Raw genomic sequence first — 26,268 nt, forward strand, 5'->3', positions numbered from 1 at the left:
GTCAAAGATAGTAACTTCATTAATTGGCTAATATACACAAAACAAACAATCTTATCTTAATTATTATAAATATGTTTAAAGTATGAGTATTTTAATTGCACTTTGCGTAAGATTTTTCTCTTTATGGGCCGGCATATCAGTTGCTCTTGAGAGATATTTACGTTCGTTAAGTTGTTCTATACTAGAAACCCTGACAAGATAAGCCTAGTGATACCATTACTAATAATTACTGATATACCGGGCCTAAGCCAACAACAGAACATATTAATTTTTTAGTATCCAAATTCTGTTTGACAACCACAGCCGAGAGCTCGCAAATCAACATTATTATTTAATTATGTCCTTGTTAACACGGTTTTGGCGTTTTTTTCATTATAATGATATGTTTTATGGCACCAGTTTTCACATTTTTTGTCAGTTGGCACCACTCTTCTTCTGCTTTATTAAAGATGGCACCACCTCTCTTATGCTTGCTTACAAATATATCTGTTTTTAGTGAAAGTTGACGCACATTTGGTTTATGTTTATTCGCACCCCTTTGCACAGGCAAGAACTGCATCAGTTGACACCAAGATAATATGTATTTTATATCCAATGGCGCCACGTACATTAGTTTTATGTCAAATGTCGTAATTTGCATAAGTTTCATCGCCGTTTTCATTGGTTTTATGTCACATGCCACCGCTTGCATTAGTTTTATGCCAGATGGCGCCACTTGCATTATTTTTATGCCACACGGCGCCACTTGCTTTAGTTTTGTCAGGTGGCACTACTTGCACAAGTATATACGGTGAAGGTGCTGCCAACTCGCGGAAGTTCTGCGGCCACCCCTGAGGCTAGGTCCTCCAGCCTTCCGTTACTTCTTGATGTCCTGATCCATCTTGCCTTTATCTAAGGAAGACGACACCATCCCGCTGCCCGGATACAGCTTGTCCATGTGCTTCAGGGATTCGTTTAGGAAATTCTGGAAGAAAGAAAACACAGATTATTAATTAATTATGATATTTTACACCCTAAATATGCATGTTGGATATCATGCATCAAAACAGAATACTTTGCTAAGGTTACCATTGGAATATCTAGTATACCTACATATTATTTCAAAATCGTTCTCAAAACCTCTTGGGCAGACCAGCGAGGCGTTTCTGTTTCTGCTGGTATAAGGAATTATCCTTAATCTAAAAATTACGATTCCAGTTTACACGGAAGACAGCGAAAAAGTCTTTAATTTTAAGGTTTAGGACAATTTATTATCTAAGTAGAAACGGAAATACGAGGAGAAGATAGTGCGATTAGTTTGATGAAATTAGTTACCTGTATCGCCGTCAGAGCCGCCACGATCGCCGGCCCCCCGAACCCGTGCGAGATGAGACTAAAATGCGTGAGGTGCCTCTGCACGGCCGGGTCCAGCAGGTGCGGGGGCCGCGTGTTGCACAGCGGGCTGCGGTCCTGGTTGAGCAGGTCCATCAGCTCCTTGGTGACCATGCGCGCGGCCAGCAGAAGCTCGCGGCGGCGGGGGGCCCCGTGGGGCTCCGTGGTGGCGTGCTGGCGACACAGGTGCTCCGCCACCTGGCGCGCGGGAAACTCCGTCTCGCACACGTAGCCGAAATCGCGGGCTAGGTGGACTGCTTCAGCTGGAATAAGACAGAATGTTTAATTATTAAAGAATAGAATATATATATATATATATATCTGGACTGTCCGTGCAGCGCGGGACCGTGAGGAGTGCAGGAGACTGGTTTAGGTGTCTGGTAATAATTGCTAATAAAGCCCGTGACAGACCACGCTATATTTTCGTGGCTTGACCATAAATTCCCATCGGTAGTGGTGTATGGCGAGCGATATGCTGAAATAGGCCAAGCCGTGATGCGTGTAGCGTAATGTGTCGCCTACCTAAATGATACAACGAAATCGGTCAGCACTAAAAAATACACACTTTTTAACCTGCTAACGCAAGAAATACTAGAATGATTTTTCTGTACATTAAATACAGAGTAGTTTGATGCTTTACTTAGTGCCTACTGCCTACACACATTGCCAAGTTACAGCTTTTATTATGTTACAACATCAAAACATTGAAAACAATGTAATTACTCAACAAAAAATATGGGTTTTTATTTCCTATCCTACAGTAACATTTTGGGGTGAAATGCACTTTATAGATGAAAAAAGTGTGTAGAAATTCATTAAAAAAAGAATTAAGGCGCGGAAGAATAAATTGAGGGAGATACAGCCGATCAAAGTTTAATAAATTGCACTTCGCGATCTGAGGGTAAAATTCGGTTTATGGGAGTATAACCGAAATTGAACTTGATTTAGACTAATTTAGGGCTGGGGAATTAGGTGGGGGTCGGCACTATTAACTGAGTTATAGGGTTTTGAAACTTCGTACGCGATACATAGGATCTGCATTCCTCCCACATTTTGTTGCACATATTAAATTTGAAAAGGTGCCAAATCTAACAGTCTCGCTTCATATATTGATATGAATAATGAATAACAACAATTTTCGAACAGGAGAAAAATGTTTTGTATTGTGATTAGTAGTGCGAATCTATTTATAAAATATGCCTTAAAAATTATAATATTTACCTTCAACTAACGAAGTAAGAAGTGTGACGTTGGCCGCTTTCCTTCTTCCTGCCGGCAGGTTCAGGCCGATCTTTTCCAGCTTTTCTCTTAGTAATCTGCCGCCATTTTTACTCTTCGCTCTGAAAAGCATAGAAAAATACAAAATTAGATGGTTGAACGGTCAAATAAGATAAAAACAAAATTATGATGGGAGAGAAGGCACGAAAAGAACACAATGATGAGGGTGAATGGAATATGGCTTTTACGTTTACGAATTGGTATTTTGAGTTCTGCAAGGTGGGTCAGTCAAAAATATATATTTATAAATTAGTGAAAGCTTCAAATAAATTTACGATTCCAGCGTTTAATTAAAAGTCTTTCCAATCCACAACAAAAATGCACTAATAAAACAAACAATTAATAAAACCAGATTTGATTTGCAGCGGAAACATGTTTGAAGCTATCAATGAATTTTAATACGTGTTGTGTAATAAAAAAAGTACTAATGTTTTACGAATATATTATTCCAATCTACTTTGGTACATTTTTTACGATCTGAAGGGGATTAAGTATTTAAAATTAATGTAAAAAGCCGCTACAAAGTAGAATATTTTCAGCTTCGTATTGATTATATCAATAATATATTATGGATTAACACATATTATTTTTAAATGTACGACTGATATCTAGTATGAAAGAGACGGTATGAGAGAGCGAGAAGGACTATAAAAGAGGGTTGTCCATTACCCTTATTCACCACCTTACTCCCTTCAACTTCACAACACACCCAATTGGGAATGCTTTCCTTCGGACAGTTAATTTAATTTCAATTTATTTAGTACATTTTTAATTTGTTCAAAATCTGAGACGATTGATAATCGGTTTTTAGGGGAGATAGTTGTTTCAAATTTGTTTATTTTAATCCACTGTGCGTGGGTAAATACTATTATAATTTTTAACACTATTCTATGATTAAAGATTTTTAAATTATATATAAAATATTAAGTAGGTATTACACAAAGTCTTAGTTTTTTATGAAAAAAGATATAACACGAAAAACAAACTAGACAAAATTTAAACAACAAATAAAAAGATGGATGACTGTTGAGACTTCATGAAGACTTCAAAACATATCTATTTCAGTGATTTTAACCATGATTTGGAATATTTTTGTATAATTTAATAAGTAGCAGAGATGTGCAAAATGGGTACCCAAAACCATTTGAAATGCAAAATGGAAATGGGTCAAAACTTTTCCATTTGAAAATGCAAAATGCAAAATGGTTTTTAGAAAAGCATTTCAAATGCAAAATGCAAAATACCTATTTTCAAAATGCATTGAAAATGCAAAATGGTTTCTCAGGTCAAACAATCAAAATAATTATAGAATTTTTAAACAATTTTGTCATTTAATAATGGACATCAATGTAGAACAAACATATTACATGATGGTAAATCCAAAAACACCACGACTACAGATTATGAAACCACAAAAAATTTTCGCGCGACTAATGTTGCCAACGTAAAAACATAGAAACTGCTATCTAACATTTAATATTACAGCGTCATGGCCCCATGTTCAGTGTTTGAATCAGTATTTTTTGTAATGGTATCACTCAATTGCCAGGGCTCCTACCAGGGAGCAACTTGACAAATGTAAATTATCTCTCATAGCGAGGTTGAGGACCGACTGATGTTTGGGGCTTATGAAAAAAAGATGAGTGGAGATAGTAGGAAGAATGTTGCAAAAAAGCATTTAAAATGGAAAATGCATTGAGAAATGGTTTTTAGAAAAGCATTTAAAATGCAAAATGGAAAATACCCATTTTGCATTTCCATTTGAAATGGATTTATTTGAAATAAAGCACATCTCTGATAAGTACTAGATTTTAGGGGCAATAAAATTAATATATCTTTGAGCAATTCTAATCTGTCTTTGTAACAGGCATATAATAGACAATAATATAATAAACAATGTAATAGACAATAATACAGAATATAGATAGAACGGTTTGATTTTTTTGTGAAATTGTTAATATTTAAAAAAAAATAAAAAAAATCAAAATGGATTTAATGGATATCAAATGTGACGAGAGTTTGTAACAAACCAACCCAATTTAATTACTTCAAATAAAATACAGCATGTCCGGGGGTAAATTGCACTAACTTTGTGAGATGATTATACGTGATAGTAAAAGTTAAAAAAAAAGTAACTTTTTTACAAATTGCAACGTTTTAAAGAATTTTTCAGATTGAATAAATTGAATTGATTCTATGGAAAAACATTTTTGTACCACGGGACGCCCTGCATATATGAAACATCGAAACTGACTTTTATTAAATGAAGTAAAATGAAAGGAAACAAGTATATTTTTTATGGTAATATAATTATTTTATTATAAATAAATAAATTCCAAATAAAAAATTCGTCATCATTTAGAATAGATCCCAATATATCGCACAGAGGAGGAATACTCGGAGCAGGTGGATGAGTTTGTGTATTTAGGAAGTAAGTTCTATAGAGATGGGAAGGCTGACAGAGATATTGAAAGAAGGGTAAATGCAGGTAATTACGTTAATGGAGGACTGAACGCTGTTGGCGCTAACAAAAAATTGTCCAAAGAAGCGAAGTTAGCAGTCCACAATGGAGTGCTGGTACCTACCTTGATGTATGGAAGTGAGGCATGGAACTGGCAAAGATAGGATGAAAGTAGATTGAATGCTCTTGAAATGAGATCCCTGAGGCGTATGTGTGGTAAAATCATGTTTGATCGTGTGAGGAATGTGGAGATCCGCAAAGAGTGCAAGGCTGATGTAAGCGTAATGAGTAAGATTAAGAAAGGGACGCTTAGATGGTTTGGGCATGTAGAGCGAATGAGCGAAGATAGGAGTGTAAGGAGGATATATGATGCAAATCCGAATGGTAGCAGAAGTCGGGGACGCCCGAGGAAGACATGGCACGATCAAGAGAATCAGATACTCGAGTCGGGCCATGTCAAGAGTCAGAATAATAGAAGAGTATGTATGAGACGATGTATGAATGTGAATGAGGCAAGAAGTGTGTGCCAAGACCGAGTTGTTTGGCGGTCCGTCCTCTCTGCCTACCCCTGCGGGGAAACGGCGTGATGGTTAGTTAGTTAGTTAGAGTTTTGACGACCGGTGGAAAGAGCCGAGGAGTGAAGTGTCCCCGTTTCAGTGGAAGAGCATCATCCCTTCTTGAGAATAAGAGAGAGCCAAAAGATGCTTGACGTCAAAAAAACAATTGTAATTTCTACCCATAGAGTGACCTTCCTAAGTTAGTCACGTTACCCCCGAATATCCTATACATTATTTGTTAACAAGTTGCTAAATTAGGTTGTTAACAAACTCTTCTCACATTTGATAAACATTAAATCGTCGATCAGCGCCATTTTGATGTATGTAGGTACCTACCTATATTGTGTATTTTAAAAGTTTTTTTTTGGCAACCAAAATAAGACCGCTCTAATGATTAAAAAATGCTTTATTGTATTTTGGACACTTTAAAAAGATTTATTGATCGTATCATACAAAATTGGTAACAAATAAAAATAATAATGATTAAATTGTATAACGGTAAAACCGGGGTCTCTTGTCTGTTGTATGGACTGCATGTCATAAACTAAACTGTGAATACGGGGCAAGATGTTGTTTGGTTTAAAACAATTTTATACTTAAACGTTTTATGGCTTAATTTTACTGTCACAATAAAACGGAGTGGGTACCAGAATAGCTGGCCCATTGGATTTGAATGTGGTGATTATGATATCCGTTTTAGATATCAGATATTTAATTATATTCTATGATGAAGATTAACAAAAGTTTTATGGTTAGGTTGTGTAGATCGAAAACTCTGACTAATGCGTGGCGGTATAATATAGGGTTTTCCAATAAGAGGTGTTATTTTGATATTCAAAGAAACTTTTCCCGTAAAAGATCAATGGTTTCGTTGCTTGTGTGGCACGTAGCGCCGTCTTGTTGAAAGTAAACGTTGTCCAGATCAAAACCATCCAATTCCGGCCATGAAAAATCATTAATCATCTCTCGATAGCGCAATACATTCACTGTAACTGTTGCTCCAGCCTCATTTTCGAAAAAGTAAGGTCCAATGACTCCGCCAGATCATAAAACGCACCAAAAAGCCACACTTTGAAGATAGAGAGGCTAATCAACAATAACTCTTGGGTTTTCCGAGCCCCAGATGCGACAATTTTGCTTTTTGACGAAGCCACCGAGGTGGAAATGGGCCTCATCACTCAAGATGATTTGCATTTGATTCACTCAAGTGAATTTTAATAATTTCAATGCGTTGAAAAGCGTGTATTGTTCCATTTTTATTAATGGCGTAGTTTCTACTTGTCAAATGTCAAAAATGACAGCTTTAAAAGTAACATCTACCGAAATAGCGGGCTATTCAAAATAACACCTCTTATTGGAAAACCCTGTATAATGCAATGCAAGTTAATTTTAATTAAGACGACACAATAATCTAAAATAATGTTGGAATCTTAACGTCGTAAGTGAGAAGGCGTGTAAAAAACTGTGCGACGCGTGCCTCGGGCCTATAGGAAGGACGTACGGTCGAATTTGGCTTAGCAGGCCTAGAAAACGAATATTTCCGAGGGGTATATTTTAATTATTTAATATCTCAGATGTTTTAGGCTGAATAACTCGGAAAGTTATTATTTCATCGTTTAGAATAATAAAATTGGTGCATATGTTTTACGTAGAATATTTTAACGGTTTTAATAATCTTGAATATAAATAACTTACATCCCTTGTGAATTCCTTTAAAAAATAAAAATAAATTGTACACCCCCCTGGCAAACCCTTCACTTACTCTGGCAACCCCCTTAAAAATGTGGCGAATTCTCCTCTTAACCCTTTCAACACTGCACTTTAGATTTCACATATAGGTCATATTTTATGCTTGTTAACACCAATTATTATTAGAATTTTTGTGTGTAATTTTTTTTTGGTTAATAAATCAATTTTTTTCTATTTTTTTATTATTATTTTTAAGCCTCAAAGGGTTGTTTTGTAAAATAGTAAGGAAAAAAAATCTAAAACAATTTTTATTTATTTATTTACTCAGTATAAGCCCTGGTGAAAGACAACCATTCAGAATCAAAACATTGCTTGAATTTGCTTTAGACGTGTTTAGTGACCAACCCTCACAGGCAGGTAGGTACTACCCAACATTAATGACCTTAGCCCAAAAATGTATTGAACGTATTGGGGATCTTAAAACTTTTGATATTATTTGATCACAGTTTATTGTCTAATTTATGGCCCCAATTAAAACATTATCCATGAATTAGTTCACAGAGTAGGTAAAGGGCAGATATAAAGGTACAGAGGCTGTTTAGGAAGTTTGTTTTGATTTCACAACCCGTTTAGTGTGAACCTTAAGAACCTTGGACCAAGCATTAGTGTGATTTGTATGAATGGAATTGAAGCCAAATATATGGTGAGGGGAAAACGAACTCTAATCAGAATTCTTGCCTGAACAGACTATGCAATAATTACAATGGCGTATTATCCAAGGTGGATATTTTCAGTTGCGAAACTTACCAAATACAAGAGGTCCATAAAAGAATATTTCTCTGATGGTTTGTGAATAATGTTATGTCTCTATTGTCTATATTTCGATTATGATTTGATATAATCTTTTGTTTTGTATAAATTATTGAATTCATATTCCTTTCTTACAAATTTAAATGACTTATTCCTTATTATGCTGTCTCAGTAGAGGTAAAGTCACAAGGACGAAATCAAAAATTAGTTTTATTTTAGCTATATAATACTTATGTGCAAACTGAAATAAATGTAAACTGTCGATTTCCCGAAAATTAATAATAAATAAAAATTGCCTGGTAGCCATCTTGTATGACTAACTTTTGAACAGATTTATATGGGGGGTGGTTCACGATGAACTGTTTGTGTTGATAACGTAGTTAGAACGGATTATCAATATTTGGGGTATTTGATGAGATAATAAATGGGATACATCGTTAAAAATTTTAAGTAGGTTTTGTCATTTTTTACACATCTCCTCCCTCGCCCCGCGGCTTCAAATCGTTTTTGAATTGCTCCGTCCAAGGTTTTTTAGCTCCATTTTTTTGATTTCACAACCCGTTTAGCGACCGCTTACGATTTCTCTATGGTCAGTCCAGTTAGGTACCTACTTAGTACGTTTTACCCCACGGGTTTACATCTAGTAGTGTCCACAGGAAAATGAACACGCATAATAATATAATCTTTTTATTAACGGTTGCGATCATATAAAGGAACTTTTATAGCGGAGAGCGGTGAGAAAGGCATTCAATTCGACCAGAATGAGGTGAGTTGTGTCATACTGCATCAATAAAAGAGACCCCATTTTGTTAATTTGATAAATCTTTAGAACATTGATATGTGGTGGGAAAGTTAAGTTTGTTCTTCCAGTATAATTTCAATGGATGGAGCTCCCAACTAGCATTGATGTTCTGACAAAGCGCATTTGCACACGGATGAAATTTATCAAATGGGAACCTGTAAGTACGTACCCACTAAGGAAAAACTAAAAATAAAGCATTTTCTTACTGAACTGCGGTGCTTACTCGACTGATACTGAATTAATTGGATGCTGTGTGGAGGGTTTGTTAAGGAAGGAAAGGAGAGGAAGTTCTGGGAAGTTAAAATGTACGAGGGTTGGGTAGGAATCTAGGGATCAGTGTCCAGGAGTGACGGACATATTAATATATTCCCCCACTGCCCTTGTCCTTCCACCTATTTTTGTTCATTTAAAGTATGCGAATGATCGAAATGTATTAATCATAATAGGTAGGTATATTATTTCAACCTGAATATTTTTCATGAACAAAACTACAAAATAATAATACATCACCGATATTCGTCAGGTACCTACCTTCCTAATCAAAGTTTATTGCCACACGCCACATTATTATTCCGTGTTCTAATACGGATCTTTTTGTCGACAGCCGATGCCGCGCGGGAAATTTGACGTATGATCAAAGATGGCTGCCGTCGGCTGCGCTGTAGGTAGGTATATCCAATGAGCAAACATGATGGAAGTCTGCCAATCAATAAGCTATTACCGCTGCACTGTTTGATATAATGTCCATTGCCGATTAATAAATCTAAATACCATTAGCTTGGATATGTGTATCGAGAGGTTGCACATCTTTGCAGATATAAGTATAACGATGGTACCTATCAAACGAAGAAGTGATACATATTATGGTTCAATAGCAGTGATAGACATAATCGAAGCATTCATTTCGAGTGATCAATCATTAACGGAATCGAAACCTTTCGATTTGTAGAATTAATCATAGAGTATTCGATTAGTTTTGTGCTGTTACGTATATATATTTTTAAATCACTTTCAAACGACTATTTATTCCATTAATCTGAACGTTGCATTGCCCCGATATATTTTTGCTAATTTTGAGTACTTTATTTTTATATATTGTGAATATTTAAATGACTTCTAAGATAATTACGCCAAAATAGCCCTTAGTCGTCTATAATACGAGGGAGAGAGGTCGATTTACGAAAAACTGAATAGTCTGAATTTTTACCGTACGATTTATCATTTGAACAAGACAAATACAAGTCCAAATAAGTGAATTGAGATATTTGAGATTATTTTTTTTTTAATATCATAACAAAAGTTACAAAACAACCTTCTTGAATTTCCATATCTGTACCTACTGAAAAGCAATATTTACATAAGAAAATTCTGCGATATTTGGACGACAGTTGTTTGAGTTTTTCGAATGAGTTATTTATACATTTATGGAAATGGTATGATTATAAAATAAAATAAAAAGTTTTTAGACTTGTTTCTGTCTTGACTGGTGTTTCGATTATAAATCACTCTAAATTTGGTGGTAGTAATTATTTTTATAGGTACCCCTTTAATATCCGGATACGGGATGAAATATAAAAAAAATTCAAATGAATTATTAAGAATGAAAAAAGTTAAGTAGGTACCTAAAAATCACTCATGCTAAAATTCGACGTGCAACACTAAGCTCCATTAATATTATAAGAACGACGTTCCATATTTAAACTCGCGTCAAAATCAACTTCAAAGATGGCAGCCTCTATTTATTGGGGTTACGCCCTAATCTAGATGTAATTATTGAATTTTGCTCCTACAGAGACGAATGTTTTAGAATTAATATATTGCTACGTTTCCATCTCTAATGTCGGAATATATTAAATACGCTTTAGAAAGTCGTTCGTGTAATGATGACTAAATTTAAATATGAATCATTACAGGGTTGTTCACTAGTGCTTAGTTACCTACTTATGATCTGGAGTACAATTTAATCGCGCTTGTATATTTTCCAGAATAATACTTCGTTCAGACGTTTCAGTTTTAGTTGATTAACACTCCGTTGAAGGATACTATTTCATCAAGTTCTTAGTTAGAAATCTTGTTCAATGTTTGTCGTTCATTAAAATGTAATCAACCACCATTGAAATATCATACCGCGGTATATTTCTTATGGTAAGAATTACGAGCACAAAAAATATACAGGTTGCATGATTTTACAGAAATGTGGTCCAAAATCACTCATTTGTGAGTTTTAAGGCGATGCACTACGTCGTGTAATATTTTAAATTGAGCCGCTATCAATAACAACCCTTACGTAGATGGCGATAAGGTTTAAATTCCCGCTTAAAACCATCCGCCTGTTTTGATTTATGCAAGAAAAAAACATGGCCAAAAAGTGCCTTTTATTTTATTTTGTGGATGTTCAGGCATAAATATTTAATTTTTTTCGATCATTTTATAAATAACTTAAATTTCCACATTATAAAATAAAATCATAGCCGAAAAAGGGTTTGTAAGTAGGAGATTTTGAACTTAAAAGCAGTTTTCATAGGCCTTATACGTTATTTTTTTCTGGGCTTATAAAAAGACTTATCTAAAAAATACTTGATTATTTCAAAGATCAAGATGTATTCTACTCGCAGTATTTAGATAATTAAAGCATCTGAAACATTTCTAGGCGACCAAATTTTCAAACCAAAAACACATGATTTTGCATTACTACGTATGGCATCGCCTTAATTATAGATTCCAAAATATTTATGTCCGAAAAAGGTTTTCCTTGCTAGTGCTTACTTATTAAAAATAATATATGGTATATTTGCGGCACTTTCCAGAGTGGAAGATATTCTCAATATCGCCCTGGTGTAACACCACCATTCAGAAGTGCAACATGAATTGTTGCTTGAAATGGCTTTGGCCATGTTTCTGCACATTTATCTTCCCCATTTCCTACCCCTCCCCTCTACCTTTACCTTCACCTGATCCCTACACTGATCGCTGAAGTATAACGGATAAGAGTTTCCAAACCACAACACTATCATCGAATCTGTATCTGTCACATAGTGTGTTAACTGTCATAACTAGATGTCACTCACGTGTCAAAAAACGATGTTTTCGTGCGCGTGAGTATTTGGACCATAATTGTGGCGAAGTACCTACCATATAAGTTTTGTGAAATTAATCACCTCCTTTTCCAATCATTGACGTAAAATTTGGGATATTTAAAACTCTTGTCATGTTAATTTGATGACCGTCATAATTTTAGATCAGCGCCATTTTGAATAATAATAAACATCCCTAACCTAGTTCTGTCCGTAAATATTAATTATTAATCTCGGTCAGTCGAAAGATAAACAAACCTAATTTTTAACAGTTTTTGGCCTTTGGTTTTTGACGGCCCAAACATTTAACAAACTAATATTAATTTGTTAAAATTATTGAAGGCAGTTCTATTTATTTGAAAGTACCTACCTGCGCACGTCATTGTCTTAAAAATACATTAAAGGCTACTAGATAGTACCTAGTAGGTACCTACCTCGATCATATTTACATATCACGTATTTGCATACATTATTTAGGCCCGGAGAATGTGGTCGAGTTCATTTTATAGGTAAGTACCTAACTACCAACTTATCATACAAGATCATATCATATCTTCTTTTTTTAAAAATATAAATCGATCTATAGTAAATAGGTAGATACCTACCTAATGAGTTATTATTTTATTGGAAAGTTGGTACTTATTCTGGTCTATTTCAAATCATCTATGATGGATAAATGTATGATTTTGATTCACGACTACACGGAGACAAATCCGGTTAAGGCGAAGCTTAATGCTAAATCACTATTTTGATTAATCTTTATAACGAATTGGTGTACATTATGAATACCAAAACTATGCTTTAGATAAATTGAAGGTTTTCCTATCGTTTCGCTTAAGTAGAATACAAATAAAACAATAAATTAGGTACTCAATAAAAAATATAAATGTAAACTACTAAAAAATATATTTTTGCAAATAGAAATGTATGAACACGTAAAGAAAACAAATTTTTAAAAATACAGTATTATAGCTAAGATTATCTGTGACAGTTACACTTGATTAACTTTTTTGCTTTCTTATAAAGTTATTTACAAAATAAATAAAAATCAGTTTTGTGCTTGAAATCGAACGTTTCTAGACTCCCTTTGTCAGGCGATTTTAGTGCCTATTACCTACAATATAAGGTACCTATACAAAGATATTAGAAGAACGAGATGTGCTATGAGCAGTTCGTACTGAGTGGAATTGTTTTGCCGAGTGTCGCCGGTTTTGTTCACCAATACTACTGCACACCTTCGCTTACGCTAAGGTATCCGCACTAATACATAGAACAGATTTCTGTGCGTACACGTCCCGATACCGTTCAAAGTACCCTAATTAGGTAGTACTCCGGCTACGGTCCGGCGGCCAACATAGCATATCTCGTTCTTCTAATATCTTTGTACCTATAGGTACCAAGAATATACACAATTTTTAGTTTGTAGCTTCCTCTTATAAATTGGATTGCAAGTCGTTTACTATTAAACTTTTATAATATATCGGGACACGTGTTCACGCACTTGCATGTGTCCTGATATAAAATGACGAAATGCGAAAATATTAGAATTTTTATGAACGCGCGTTCCGAAATCGCGATAACACACGCGCGTTCAACTGAAAGTTTATTACGAAATTAAAGGCCTGCAATCCCGTTTTTAACCGGATTACGTACAATTTTGAATCTTAATAAATTGGCATATTCAATATTAGCAATTTTTCTAAGTGTAACCTGAGAATGGTTCTTTCCTTAAAAAAAACGTCGCCATTTACATTAAAACTTTTTAAAATTTATATGGCCATGATATTATCCCGATATTTTTTTTTACTTAATATCCACCTTGGGATCTTTTAATTACGTAAAATTAGTTTGATATGAAAGAAAATTGACGCAAAAACACCTCTGCCTACTGTTAATTATTGTGAAAATTAATTGCCGTATTAAACTGCTTCGACGATGATTACGTTGATTATCGAGGGTATTATTTTAGCGGTAGCAAAAATCAATTAACTCGTTTCCTTCGTACTGCTTTAAATGATAAACGCTTTGTTGCCAGGGACGAAGTGGAAAACGGCGGTCAGGTACTCTTAACTGCTTTTTAGTCCTTGAAGAAAATAATTTTCCACAGTGCCTATGTCGTCTTTGGGGATGCTGTGTAGAGATACGACGATACTTGTATTTTATTATTATTGCAAGAATAGTATAGGCCTTAGATTTGATCCCTGTGGTACTCCAGAATACGCCGTGAATTCCCCGGATTTGTAACCGCTGATGATAAGATATTGTTGTCTTATTGTGATACCGCGCTGCAAGCATTAATCCTCTTAATTTCAGTATCATAATTAGTGAAATTGGTATGGGTATCAGCGTTTTGTTTTGGTGTAACCGTCAAGAATCCGTCCCTATTGATTTTAGAGAGCCGTGGAGTTAAAAGTACCTCTCTATGATTAATATTAATAATGAAAGTTTGGATAAATGACTGAATACACAATACCTACAATTGAAATTGTTTGCTGAGCATTTGTGCAAAATGAACATAAATTTCAACATTTGTTTTTTCACTGTTCTATTTGGTCATGTAACCGTTTTCCTCAATACGGCACTGTTGCGTTTCGGCCAGGCCACTTTCCCCACCCTCCAATTACCAGAGCCGTTGACGGATGCTGTGCTACGCGCTGAGGTACACGACCAAGTCGAGCGAGACTGATGGTTGCTCGTCAATTAAATGCCCATCTGCATTCAGGTCAGCCGTGGCACCAGCAACCAGCGAGCATTTTGCGAACGGGTTCGTAGATTGCACGGCCAGATTGTCTATATATGAGGTGGTCGATGATCTATTTGGAGATTTTTAAAGTGTGGTGCGTGAGATGTCTTCACCTTAATAAAAATATTATTCATTAGACTGTAATTCACAAGGTTCCACGACAAAACAGAACAGCGAAGAAAAGTGTACGAAAAACATAACTAACTTGCTATTATTTTATCGTGTTATGTCATGTCTTTGTTCTTTTATTCGGTTACCGCGTATTATGTGGTATTAGTTTACAATGAGGGAGTTTTACTGTGAAATTTAATAAAAGTAAAGGAAAAACATACCTAACCTAACAATTATTTTATCAAAATTTTGTTTTATTCGGTTTTTTGTGTAATGGCCCTTTATGACTTTACATTAAGGTTTTACAATGATAATGAGATGGCGGAATAGTAGTCAAGCGGCTCTATGTTACACAATTTATTATTTCGGGTGACAAGAGACGCCGGACAACCTTACATACTCTTTATATACATAGGTACCCGCAGTTGTCTCGCTTTCATGTCTTCTCTCTCAGTAAACAATTTCATTCACTTTAGAAGTTATTAACTTTATAATTCATTCGCTTAGGAATTCATTCACTTTAGATTTCATTCACTTTAGAATTAATTTCTTTAGAATTCATTCACTTTAGAATTCATTCCCTTTAGAATTAATTCACTTAAGAATTAATTCACTTTAGAATTCATTTACTTTAGAATTCATTCTCTTTAATTTTCTCTTTGGAACTATAAAACTCTGTTAAATGATCTAAAATAATATGGCACTGTCAGCTAGAAGGATTCTAACTAACTTGGTATTTCTGTATAAATTTTAAGTGATGCGCTTCATAGTCCAGAATTTTTTACAATGATAAGATTTCGGATTCCATTACATAATATAGAAGTCGGGATTTATTTCAGTTTCGAAATTATGGGACTAACTACCATATAACATTATGTACTCCTCATTGCCCACAATGAGGAGTACATAATGTAATAAAAAAAAACTGTATAAAAAGGCGTTACAAAAAAATAGATTCACAATAAATTAATCAATTAACTTTAGAATTAATTCATATTAGAATGGGTTCACATTTTAAACATTAATTCATAGCTGTCCTTAGAGACATCGAAATGTAACAACTTATTTTGAAGTCAAACACAATACTATGAAAAATTTGCTTGTAGGTAGGCTGACATGGGAAGTTGAATCAATGAATAATTAATTATCGAATTTCGATTATAAATAATATTTTGAATACGATTTATCAACACAAATATGCATTAAGAAATAAAATGGAAGTAATTCAAATCGATTCTTCTCGATTAATATCGACCAGAGGATTTTACAAATTCAAGGGATGCAGTACTACGATAAATATGTTAAACCATCGCCAGTTTTCAGGCCGTGCTGTAGAAAATGAACTGATAGTTAAAGATATCTGTTTTCGGACTTTTGCACTGGGTTTAGCAGAGTTTGGTATTGATCCCTGCTACTAACCTATAACACTATACAGGATGTCCGGGGGTAAAGTTCACTAAATTGAAGATGATTCTACACGATGGAAGATATAAAAATGATAAATAACTTTTTTAGAAACTCCTACATACTTTTCCCACACTAAAATATTTTTCACTATAAAGGAATCAATTAACTTTAATTCACATTAGAATCAATTCATATAATGGTAATAATTAACCTTAAAACGTTAGAATTTCGAAAAGAGTAATTCATCTTTTCTACTTCTAAAATCCTGTAGAATCATCCTCCGAAATTAGAGCACTTTACCCCCGGACATTATGTATATATAAACCCAGTGAAAAAATCCTAAAACAGGTCTTTTTAACTGTCAGTTATTTTTCTACAGCACGGCTTGTATTAATAAAAGATGGCGGTGGTTAAACTTAACTGTCACTATTTCAAGATGGCGGAATTCATATACCATTATACAATTATTTTAATTTTAATTTGCACGTTATTATTGATAATTATTCTTAAAACTCTTTGAGATGTAATCTATCTTCCAATGCATTAAATATATACGTACTTAGATCAACAATATAACTAACAGGTTCTTATTAAAAATTAAACAAAATGTTTTTTTAATGTGAACACCGCCCAAGAGTCCCGTTTGTTGGGGTAGGTTGCGAGGAAATTATTCCGTCTGGAGCCAGTAAGACTATTGCATCCCCAGTTGGGGTACATTGTGAGGCTGAATGTTGTGGGGAGGGGAAGGAGATGGGAAAGAGGAAGCTGGGTAAGTACCTGGCTATTTAGATGTGATCACCAAACACGGCAAAAGCCGTTTCGAGTAACGTTTCTATTCTGAACGGTTGTCTTTTTTTTTTTTTTTTTTTTTTTTTTTTTTATAGTGAATACCTCACAAGAATCCCAACTGCTCCCGTCTGGAGCCAGTGAGACTATGGCATCCCCAATTGGGGGATGTTGTGAGGCTGAAGGTAAGTGGGGAAGGGAAAGAGGAAGGTGGGGAAGTACCTGGCTATTCAGATCTAGTCACTAAACACGGCTAAAGCCATTTGGAGCAACGTTTCAATTCTGAATGGTGGTCTTACACCAGGGCGATACTGGTAGTATCTTCCACTCTGGAAAGTATCTTACACCAGAGCCATACTGAGAGTATCGTACGCTCTAGAACGTGTCTCAAATATACTATATAATATTTTAATTGAGTAAATTGTGAAATATTTGCCGGGATTTGAATCCGCTACCTCCAGTTTGCTAGTCGAGAGCCTTACTCCACGACCACGGAGGCCGTCAGAATCATTGGGTGTGTTAGGGTAGATAGGAAAAAGGAAGGTGGGGAATACCTGACTATTCAGATCTGATCACAAACGCAGCTAGAATATTTTCAAGCAACGTTCCGATTCAGAATTCTTTCACCAGTGATAACCATTGTATATCAAAATTCTTTCAGCCTTTCGATTGGCCATCGAATATGCAAACCACCCAATATGATTTGCATTTTAAACATAAAACGCCATCTGTCGATGGTTCCGTGAAGTAACGGGATGCGTCATCAGTCCTGCCAGCAGCCAGCCCTCTGATTGAGTTGACAGCACTTTTTATGTCGGGATAAAAGCGAAGAGGCGAAATGGACCCATCTTGGGAATGCACCATTACATTTTAAGACCATCGCCGTTATTTATTTAATCCACGCCGTTGTTTATCAAATAACCCGTTGATGTCTTATTTGGATTGCGATATTATCTTGAATCGTAAGTGAATTGGTGAAATATATTAAGCCCCAAAGCCTCTGATATTTTGCAATGTACGTCTCAGGCTAGCATTACACTTGTAAGTTTTTTCGTAAATTTACGACTTCTAGCCAATGGGCATCTTGCATTTTGAAAATCCAATGCGCCCATTGGCTAGAAGTCGTAAATTTACGAAAAAACTTACAAGTGTAATGCTAGCCTCATACGAGAATTGTCAGAAAACTTTTCACATTACATTTGATTTCAAATAAATTCGATGTTTTTGAACGAAATTTAAAATAAAATACTCTTCTTGGAAGCAGACAAAAGATTCTTTCAGATTTTAGTATTAAAAATCGATGTCAGCAATTAAAAATTATAAAATTTTGAACGCAAACAAAGACAAAAAGGCGTTAAAGTTTTTAAAGGCATTTACCGAAGGTTTTCATTGTGTTAACTGTAATTACTACTTTACACGAAACTAAACTGTAATTACTACATTACACGAAACTAAATTGTAATTACTACTTTACACGAAACTAAACTGTAATTACTACTTTACACGAAACTAAACTGTAATTACTACTTTACACGAAAGTAAACTGTAATTACTACTTTACACGAAAATAAATTGTAATTAGTACTTTACAAGATACTAAATTGTAATTACTACACGAAACTAAAAAACATATTTAATTGGACAAAGATATTTAAAAGTGGAATTGATTTTTACACAAATCTATAGTTTTATTCCGAAATCGAAGAAGTTGACTTTCAGTTATAAATAAATAAATTTATGAGGCTGATTTGGTGAGAGATGGTTGATTTGATGATAGACTATTTTGGATGCTTCCTCTTCTGGAATGGATAGATTAGGGCATTTGGCTGTTCGTTCGAAATTTCCCTGACCTCAGAAGATTTTTATGAAACATAAAAATAACATGTCGCAGTTGAATACCTATTCGAAATACAATTAAAAAATCTTACCTTCTTAAAACTCCTCCAAGAAGGGACGCGTTGAGGCACTCGGGGGGCGATAATCGCCTCTGCACCTCCGCCACCGTGACCTTATACTTGCTGGTACTGGAGAGCAGGCTCAGCCGCCCAGGGACGGAGCAGAATACGTCGGAGGGAGACCCGCCCCCACCCAAGCCGCCCATGTCCTTTCCTTTCATACCTGGAACAAGGGAATATGATTAAAATTCTATTAAAAAAAACCTTCCATTGATATGCTTGGTGTAACTCTAAGTGACCACGAAAGCTTTATCGAAGCCTGAGTAAGTTAGCCTCCTAGAAGCTGTACAATAGTACTTACTGCTGACCCTGTACAAATCGCAAGTCCATCCCATTGTTGAATTTTTTCAGTTGCCTCTGATCTGAAGTCCCAAAATATTTGTAAGCCATGACTCCTTGAAGTAATGGCCGGTCTCCTTATCTTGACAAATAGATTGCAACTCTTTACAGCACAGGCGTCAGGTTGAATTGCTGTTCTTATTCTTCTGGTATTTCAATGAAAGATGCTCTGAGGAAGTAGCGTCATTGATCTCTTCAGGAAACATTTGAACACTGTTGACATTTGTGACATGAGAACAGATCGTTTCTATATCTAGTACTTGAGTTCAACAACTCGGCTGTGGAACAATTTGCTGTCCTCTGTGTGTTCTTCCTCCTATCACGTGGATCTCTTCAAGATCTTCATCCTCTCCTCAAAAAGATCCTCCACATAGTGTAGGCATGACGTACTCTGAGTAGTCTTCAAAGATATACTTCGTCTCGTAACACGGTGATATATTATTTATAAATTCATTGCAAAAAATACCAAACAATGATCAGCCGATTAAAATTTAAATACGACATATCAAATCGTAGCCTTAACAAGAGTAACTGACATATAATACATGGTAAGCACTATCCTAGCATAATTATATGCAGACACCTGCTGTTGATATTTATATACTCATTGTATACATACGAGAACCGTATTTAACATATCGCCCAGGCGTGTAGAAATTTCTAAACTCCCCATATCAATTACTGGGCTATAAATTATTATGTACGTACATAATGTCAGCATGGACGGAGGATAGTGTGGAATATAATATAATGACGTTATTGACCAAGTTGTAGAGACTATTAACTATTTATCGCCCTAGAGAAAGACAGCCATTTAATAAATAATTTTAACCATGTTTCGTACCAACGCAACGTTCCACTTCCCCATCTACTTCACTTTTCACTATTCATATGGTACCCTTTCATTTTAGCACCTTTATGGGCATTTTTGACTAAATATCATGTTTATAACATTTTTGTTCTTTCCTTTCCGTTTAAGGCGATGCCATACGTAGTAATGCGAAATCATTTGTTTTTGGTTTGAAAATTTGGTCGCCTAGAAATGTTTCAGAAGCTTTAATTAAATACTGCGAGTCTTTTTATAAGCCCAGAAAAAATAATGTATAAGGCCTATGAAAACTGCTTTAAAGTTCAAAATCTCCTACTTACAAACCCATTTTCGGTTATGATTTTATTGTATAATGTGGAAAATTAAGTTATTTATAAAATGATCGAAAAAAAATTAAATATTTATGCCTGAACATCCACAAAATAAAATAAAAGGCACTTTTTTGCCATGTTTTTTTTCTTGCATAAATCAAAACAGGCGGATGGTGTTAAGCGGGAATTTAAACCTTATCGCCATCTACGTAAGGGTTATTATTGATAGCGGCTCAATTTAAAATATTACACGACGTAGTGCATCGCCTTAATACCAGATTATAAAAAGTAGGAATTTTTTGCAGCGCAATTTATTTTTATTTTTTATTTGAACATATTTCGAAAACACACAGTTAAACATGTGAATTAATTTTGCATTTATGATGTTGAGTGTAAAATAAACCAGTGTGATATCTGTACGAATGTGGATGAGTGCAAGCGAGATGGAATGTTTGCAAGATCTTATAAAAGGAGATGCATATTAGTTGTGTGCCTCTTTTGTTACAAACAGCTCCCCAATAAATCACCTAAGAGTATTATTGCATACTACCCTACACACTACTATAAAGGCACGATAATATTACATACACTACACCAGTTAAGTTCCATTTACAATATTTTTTATAATTACAGGTTAGGAAGAAAGTTGATATTTAAATTTAAAGTTTAAAAAAAATTCAAAAGGATAGATCAACGAAAAAACATTATTATTGTTTAAATACATTGTAAGGGTAATGTTGTAGTAAAGTAGTAGTTTGTAAAGAGTGATAGGGTTACATTGATGATTTTCAAAGCCGTACGATAGTTGTCTCAATTTTTTGTTTAATATTTTTTTAATTATATTGAGGATTCCAAATGACAGAAGATGCAAATGACAAATGGTTTAACATGAGTTTTTTCTCAATTTAGAGATGGTAAGTTTATGTCAAACCAGTATTTATGTCTTCTGTTGCTTTTAGTTTTACTAATTCCCATGTATTGTCAGTTTCAATGATGCATAAGCATGAAGCATAAGAGGTTATACTACCATGAAGTGATTGAGAAAACATCCCGTTTACATATATAATGAATAATATTGGACCCATTAGCGTACCTTGTGGGATTCCATAATCAGATGTAACTTCATCGCTATATTTATTGTTTATTTTGACAGATTGAGTGCGATTTTAGGTGGCTTTTTTATCCAATTCGCTACATTCTTTTTAATTTTGAGATGAGATCTTACGAATGCCATATATAGTAGTTCTAGTGTTAAAGGTTTATACAATGGTTTTTCGATGCCTAGAATGAACCTCATTTGTTTGTAGGTTTTTCTAAGATGTGTTCAACGTGATTTTGAAATAATAATTTAGAGTCAAGTTCTCCAAGATCTCTGATTTTTTCAACTTAGTGGTTCAGGTGGAAAGTATGGATGATTGTGTGATTTTTACGTGAAAATGTTTTCGCATTACATAGAATATAACGTGCCCAAAATGTACAACATGTTGCAAAGTAACATCAAAAATTGAAAATTCCCAAATAGATTCATGTACAGGATTTTCCAATAAGAGGTGTTATTTTGATATTCAATCGTAAAAGATCAATGGTTTCGTTGCTTGTGTGGCACGTAGCGCCGTCTTGTTGAAAGTAAACGTGATCCAGATCAAAACCATCCAATTCTGGCAATAAAAAATCATTAATCATCTCTCGATAGCGCAATCCATTCACCGTAACTGTTGCTCCAGCCTCATTTTCGAAAAGTAAGGTCTAATGACTCCGCCGGACGAGAGAGAGGAGATAAAGAGGCTTTTCAACAATAACTCTTGGGTTTTCCGAGCCCCAGATGCGACAATTTTGCTTGTTGACGAAGCCACCGAGGTGGAAATGGGCCTCATCACTCAAAATGATTTGCATTTGATTCACTAAAGTGAATTTTTATAATTTCAATGCGTTGTTGAAGCGTGTATCGTTCCATTTTTATTAATGGCGTAGTTTCTACTTGTCAAATGTCAAAATATTATAGCTTCAAAAGTAACATCTACCGAAATAGCGGGCTATTCAAAATAACACCTCTTATTGGAAAACCCTGTAGTTCATAATGGAGTTCTGATTCTAATATGTTGAAAACATGGCTCATAGAACTAAGAAGAAATACTTTATACTAATCATCACTATTAATCAATAGTTTTTATTTATTGGCATGTAGATTTAGTGTTATTTTAGATTATTCGTAATAATCTGAATATCTAATAAATAGCAACAATATTATGTATATTTATAATTGGTAATAATATTAAGTATACATATTTACTCTGTAATTGAACATGTACATACTGTTGACAAACTGCTCAGTTATAGTTTAACGGGAAAAACTTTAAAGAACAATAAAAAATCATTTACAAATGTTGTGGCAAATTTATCACAGCAAAATATTGTTTCCTAAACTTCCCATGTGTCGAAAAAATGTTTGATTTAAATTTTTTAGGTTTTTCTATTATACGGCTCACGAATACACCCCAAAAACATTATATAAGTTTATTCCTTAAGTGCCCTGATGAAAGCAAACTTCCTATAGGAATTAAGCTTGAAAATTGAGTTCTTAATATCTCTAGTTGCCATACGAATAATTCTTATTTCAAATTGAGCTGCAGTAACTTTTTAACTATGAATTTTCTATTAGTTAATGTTTTCCAATGCATGCCAGTTGTGTTTGGAGTTTCGCAACCCGTTTATCTATAAAATAATTGGCAGAGAAATAAAATGTATTGTCACAAGTACAGGTAATTTCTTGATAAAGGCTGTTATGCACAGGTGGCTAGGCTAGGATATTGCCGAGAATAGGCAATTAATAAAAAAAAATCCACGCAAGTCGGTCGCAAAGGAAAGCGGTTTTTCATTTCGTAGGCAAAGTTTTTTAAGACTTGTACATAGTGCAATGGTTTATCTAATGCGCGTATTAATATTATCATGTTCATGAAGTAGGTAAATGCATTACATTTTCTATAATAGTGGTCCATTTATCTCCCGCTAAACAGAAAACTCCTCACACTGATAATGTGCAATGGATCTACGATCAATATAATAACATTAACACATAAATGAAGCTGTGAACTTTAACTAACGATCGGCACAATATTAAATTACAATATGCCCCAAGAGATGACGTAAGAACAAATTGTTTATAGACAAAATAATATTATGGATTGATTAAAAATTCGTTCCTACGTAGGAACTGGAGTGGATATCTCTATCAACCTCGCAAAATGCCGATCGGGTAGGACCGACATTTATTTCGTATATTAAGCCCTCGCATACCCAATTTCTACCGAAGTTTCTCGTTAACTCATTTTTAAGTTTAAAAAAAAAAGTTATTTTTGAAGATGAAATCTATACATTTGTCATGCCGCAACGTTAATTATGTGAAATTAACTCGATAGAAAAAAATTTCAAAGTAAGCTCCGAAAATTATTTGAAACACGTTTTGATCTGTTATTTAATTTGTTATGATTCGTGTTTTATTAAATAATTTTCGTTTAATTATTATAGTTTTTTTAACAAAAGTGCGTTCCCTCTAACATTCGTATTAGCATATCTCCATTTCAAACCATATTTGAACGCTTACTACGGGGCCTTAACTGCTGTAATGTCAATTTCAGAGAAATGTGTACATGTTGGCGTGTGTGTGCGTTATTGCCACAAAACTCCTCAAAAAGACTCTTAACACAGCATCCCCAAAGATGACACATATTACGGAGAAAAGTATTTTCCTCGCAACTTCCTGTGTAGTTTTAATGTACAAATAAGGGTTACAAAAATGTATTAGAGAAATAATCTCTGGTTGGAAAGAGGTGACTTAGTAAAAATGTCTATAATTGGGAGAACTGTTACAAGTCACAAACTTTCCTTTCTTACACATTTTTCCCTTCCCTAATTTCTTTAGCCTCACAACACTTTCAAAATTGGGGATGCTATAGTCCCACTGGGTCTGGGCATTTGGAATTCTTGTGCAGTATTCAAATGAAAAAATAATATTTTTAAGGAAGTGGGAACTCCGTGTTAAGAGGAAGCTACAAGCCAAAAATGTATATATTCTTGGTATACCTTATATTGTAGGTAATAAACATTAAAATCGCTTGACAAACGGAGTCTAGAAACGTTCGATTTCAAGCACAACACTGGTTTTTATTTATTTTTTAAATAATTTTATAAGAGAGCAAAAAAGTTGATCAACTGTCACAGATAATCTTAGTTATAATACTGTATTTTTTTTAAGGTTGTTTCCTTTACGCGTTCACACATTTCTATTGAAATTTTTTTTTTTTTAGTAGTTTACATTTATATTTTTTATTGAGTAATTTATTTATTTATTTGAATTCTACTCAAGCGAAACGATAGAAAAACCTTCAATTTATCGAAAGCATATTTTTTGGTATTCATAATATACACCAATTCGTTATAAAGTTTAATCAAAATAGTGATTTAGCATTAAGCTTCGCGTTAAGATCGAGTTCCATTGCATTCCATTCTCTCTGCATAACCTGAGAGGAATGGTGCGATGGTTGGATAGACCCAGTTGTTCGAATCCTTGCCATATTTGACGTCGTTAAATCAGTACTTAGCGCCATCTTGAAATTTTGGCATTTGAACTGTTTCCGTTAACTAAAACATTTTAAAGATTTTAACTTTATGCTTGACGGTTGATCAAACGCTTATCGGCACTTAATGGCGACTATTAACCAGGTGGTAAACGTCAAATAATGTGTGCAGTGGCATTGATTGCCGATTCGATGACAACGTCAAATGTGACGGGAGTTCAAACAACTAGGCCTTAGTCTTAGATAGAAAATTATATTGGTAAATTGTTTTGCTTTGTGTCAATATGATTGACGAGCCAGAGCGTTCGCAAGTATGGCCATGTTTTGCGAATATATTCCGAAGTATTACTTATTACCTCCTCGTACGGAGAATATGTCAACGGACATGTGTAATTTACGTCGTTATAATTGAAGGTTTGAATTATTTATGATGCCGGGAGCCGAGGGGATTATGCAACCCGCACAAAACGCGAATTTATGGGAATATTTCTATGAAACACAACTGGTCGACATGCAACTAAATCAATACAGAACCGGTACGAGATATAACACATACAAAATGTCCGAAGTTATAGATCAATTAATGAAACTATATTAACGGCCCTCCATAACAAGTGCAATAAATACGCGTCGAAACGACTTTGGTAAAGCAAGCGTTAATTTTAAAGTAAGAACTCTCCAAAAAAATTCGTAAAAATTTAAAAAAGAAATACCTCGTATTTTTCCCCTTTTAATGTAGGTAGGTACCTACTGTTCTGAGAGTAGCTATCTATCTACGAGTACTTTCCAACTAAAAGGGTTAACAACTTTTTCTATGGAAAGGAATGGAATGTCGAAAATTCGTGGCATTTGAAATTTTATTCCAAAAGTAAATCTCTTTGCGAAATAAATGTTGCCAGAGAAAAAAACACGGCTTTATATTAAGAGAGTTATTCAGGTACCTACTAACTCATGTACAACTCGAGGAATTTTAAAACTGGGATTTATTTTATAATCTTTCTTGCCATTAATTTTTAATTTTTTTCTAAACGTTACTTTAACATTAATTTCTCGCAAATATATTTATAAGGATTAAAATACTTATATTTAATTTGATCCCCATAACTTTGAAAGATTTAATATGTAAATACGTCAGATTAAAACACATAAATAACACGATAAACATGTCTAA

General features: G+C 34.4%; 1 protein-coding gene across 1 annotated transcript in view; it reads right to left on the reverse strand.

Moving 5' to 3' along the window:
• Positions 1–745: 745 nt before the first annotated feature.
• Positions 746–26,268, reverse strand: part of TfAP-2 (transcription factor AP-2) — a 116,890-nt gene continuing 91,367 nt past the window's right edge. The window contains exons 6-9 of the mRNA XM_089648980.1: positions 19,018–19,207; positions 2,593–2,711; positions 1,315–1,634; positions 746–964 (exon numbers count right to left, since the gene is read on the reverse strand). Coding sequence (XP_089505106.1) covers positions 857–964; positions 1,315–1,634; positions 2,593–2,711; positions 19,018–19,207 — 737 coding nt within the window. The 3' untranslated portion in view covers positions 746–856. The remainder of the gene's footprint in view (positions 965–1,314; positions 1,635–2,592; positions 2,712–19,017; positions 19,208–26,268) is intronic.

This window comes from Hesperophylax consimilis, chromosome 28 (assembly GCF_061612785.1).
Source record: "Hesperophylax consimilis isolate HC1 chromosome 28, BYU_Hcon_1.0, whole genome shotgun sequence".
In the NCBI taxonomy this organism is placed as follows: domain Eukaryota; kingdom Metazoa; phylum Arthropoda; class Insecta; order Trichoptera; family Limnephilidae; genus Hesperophylax; species Hesperophylax consimilis.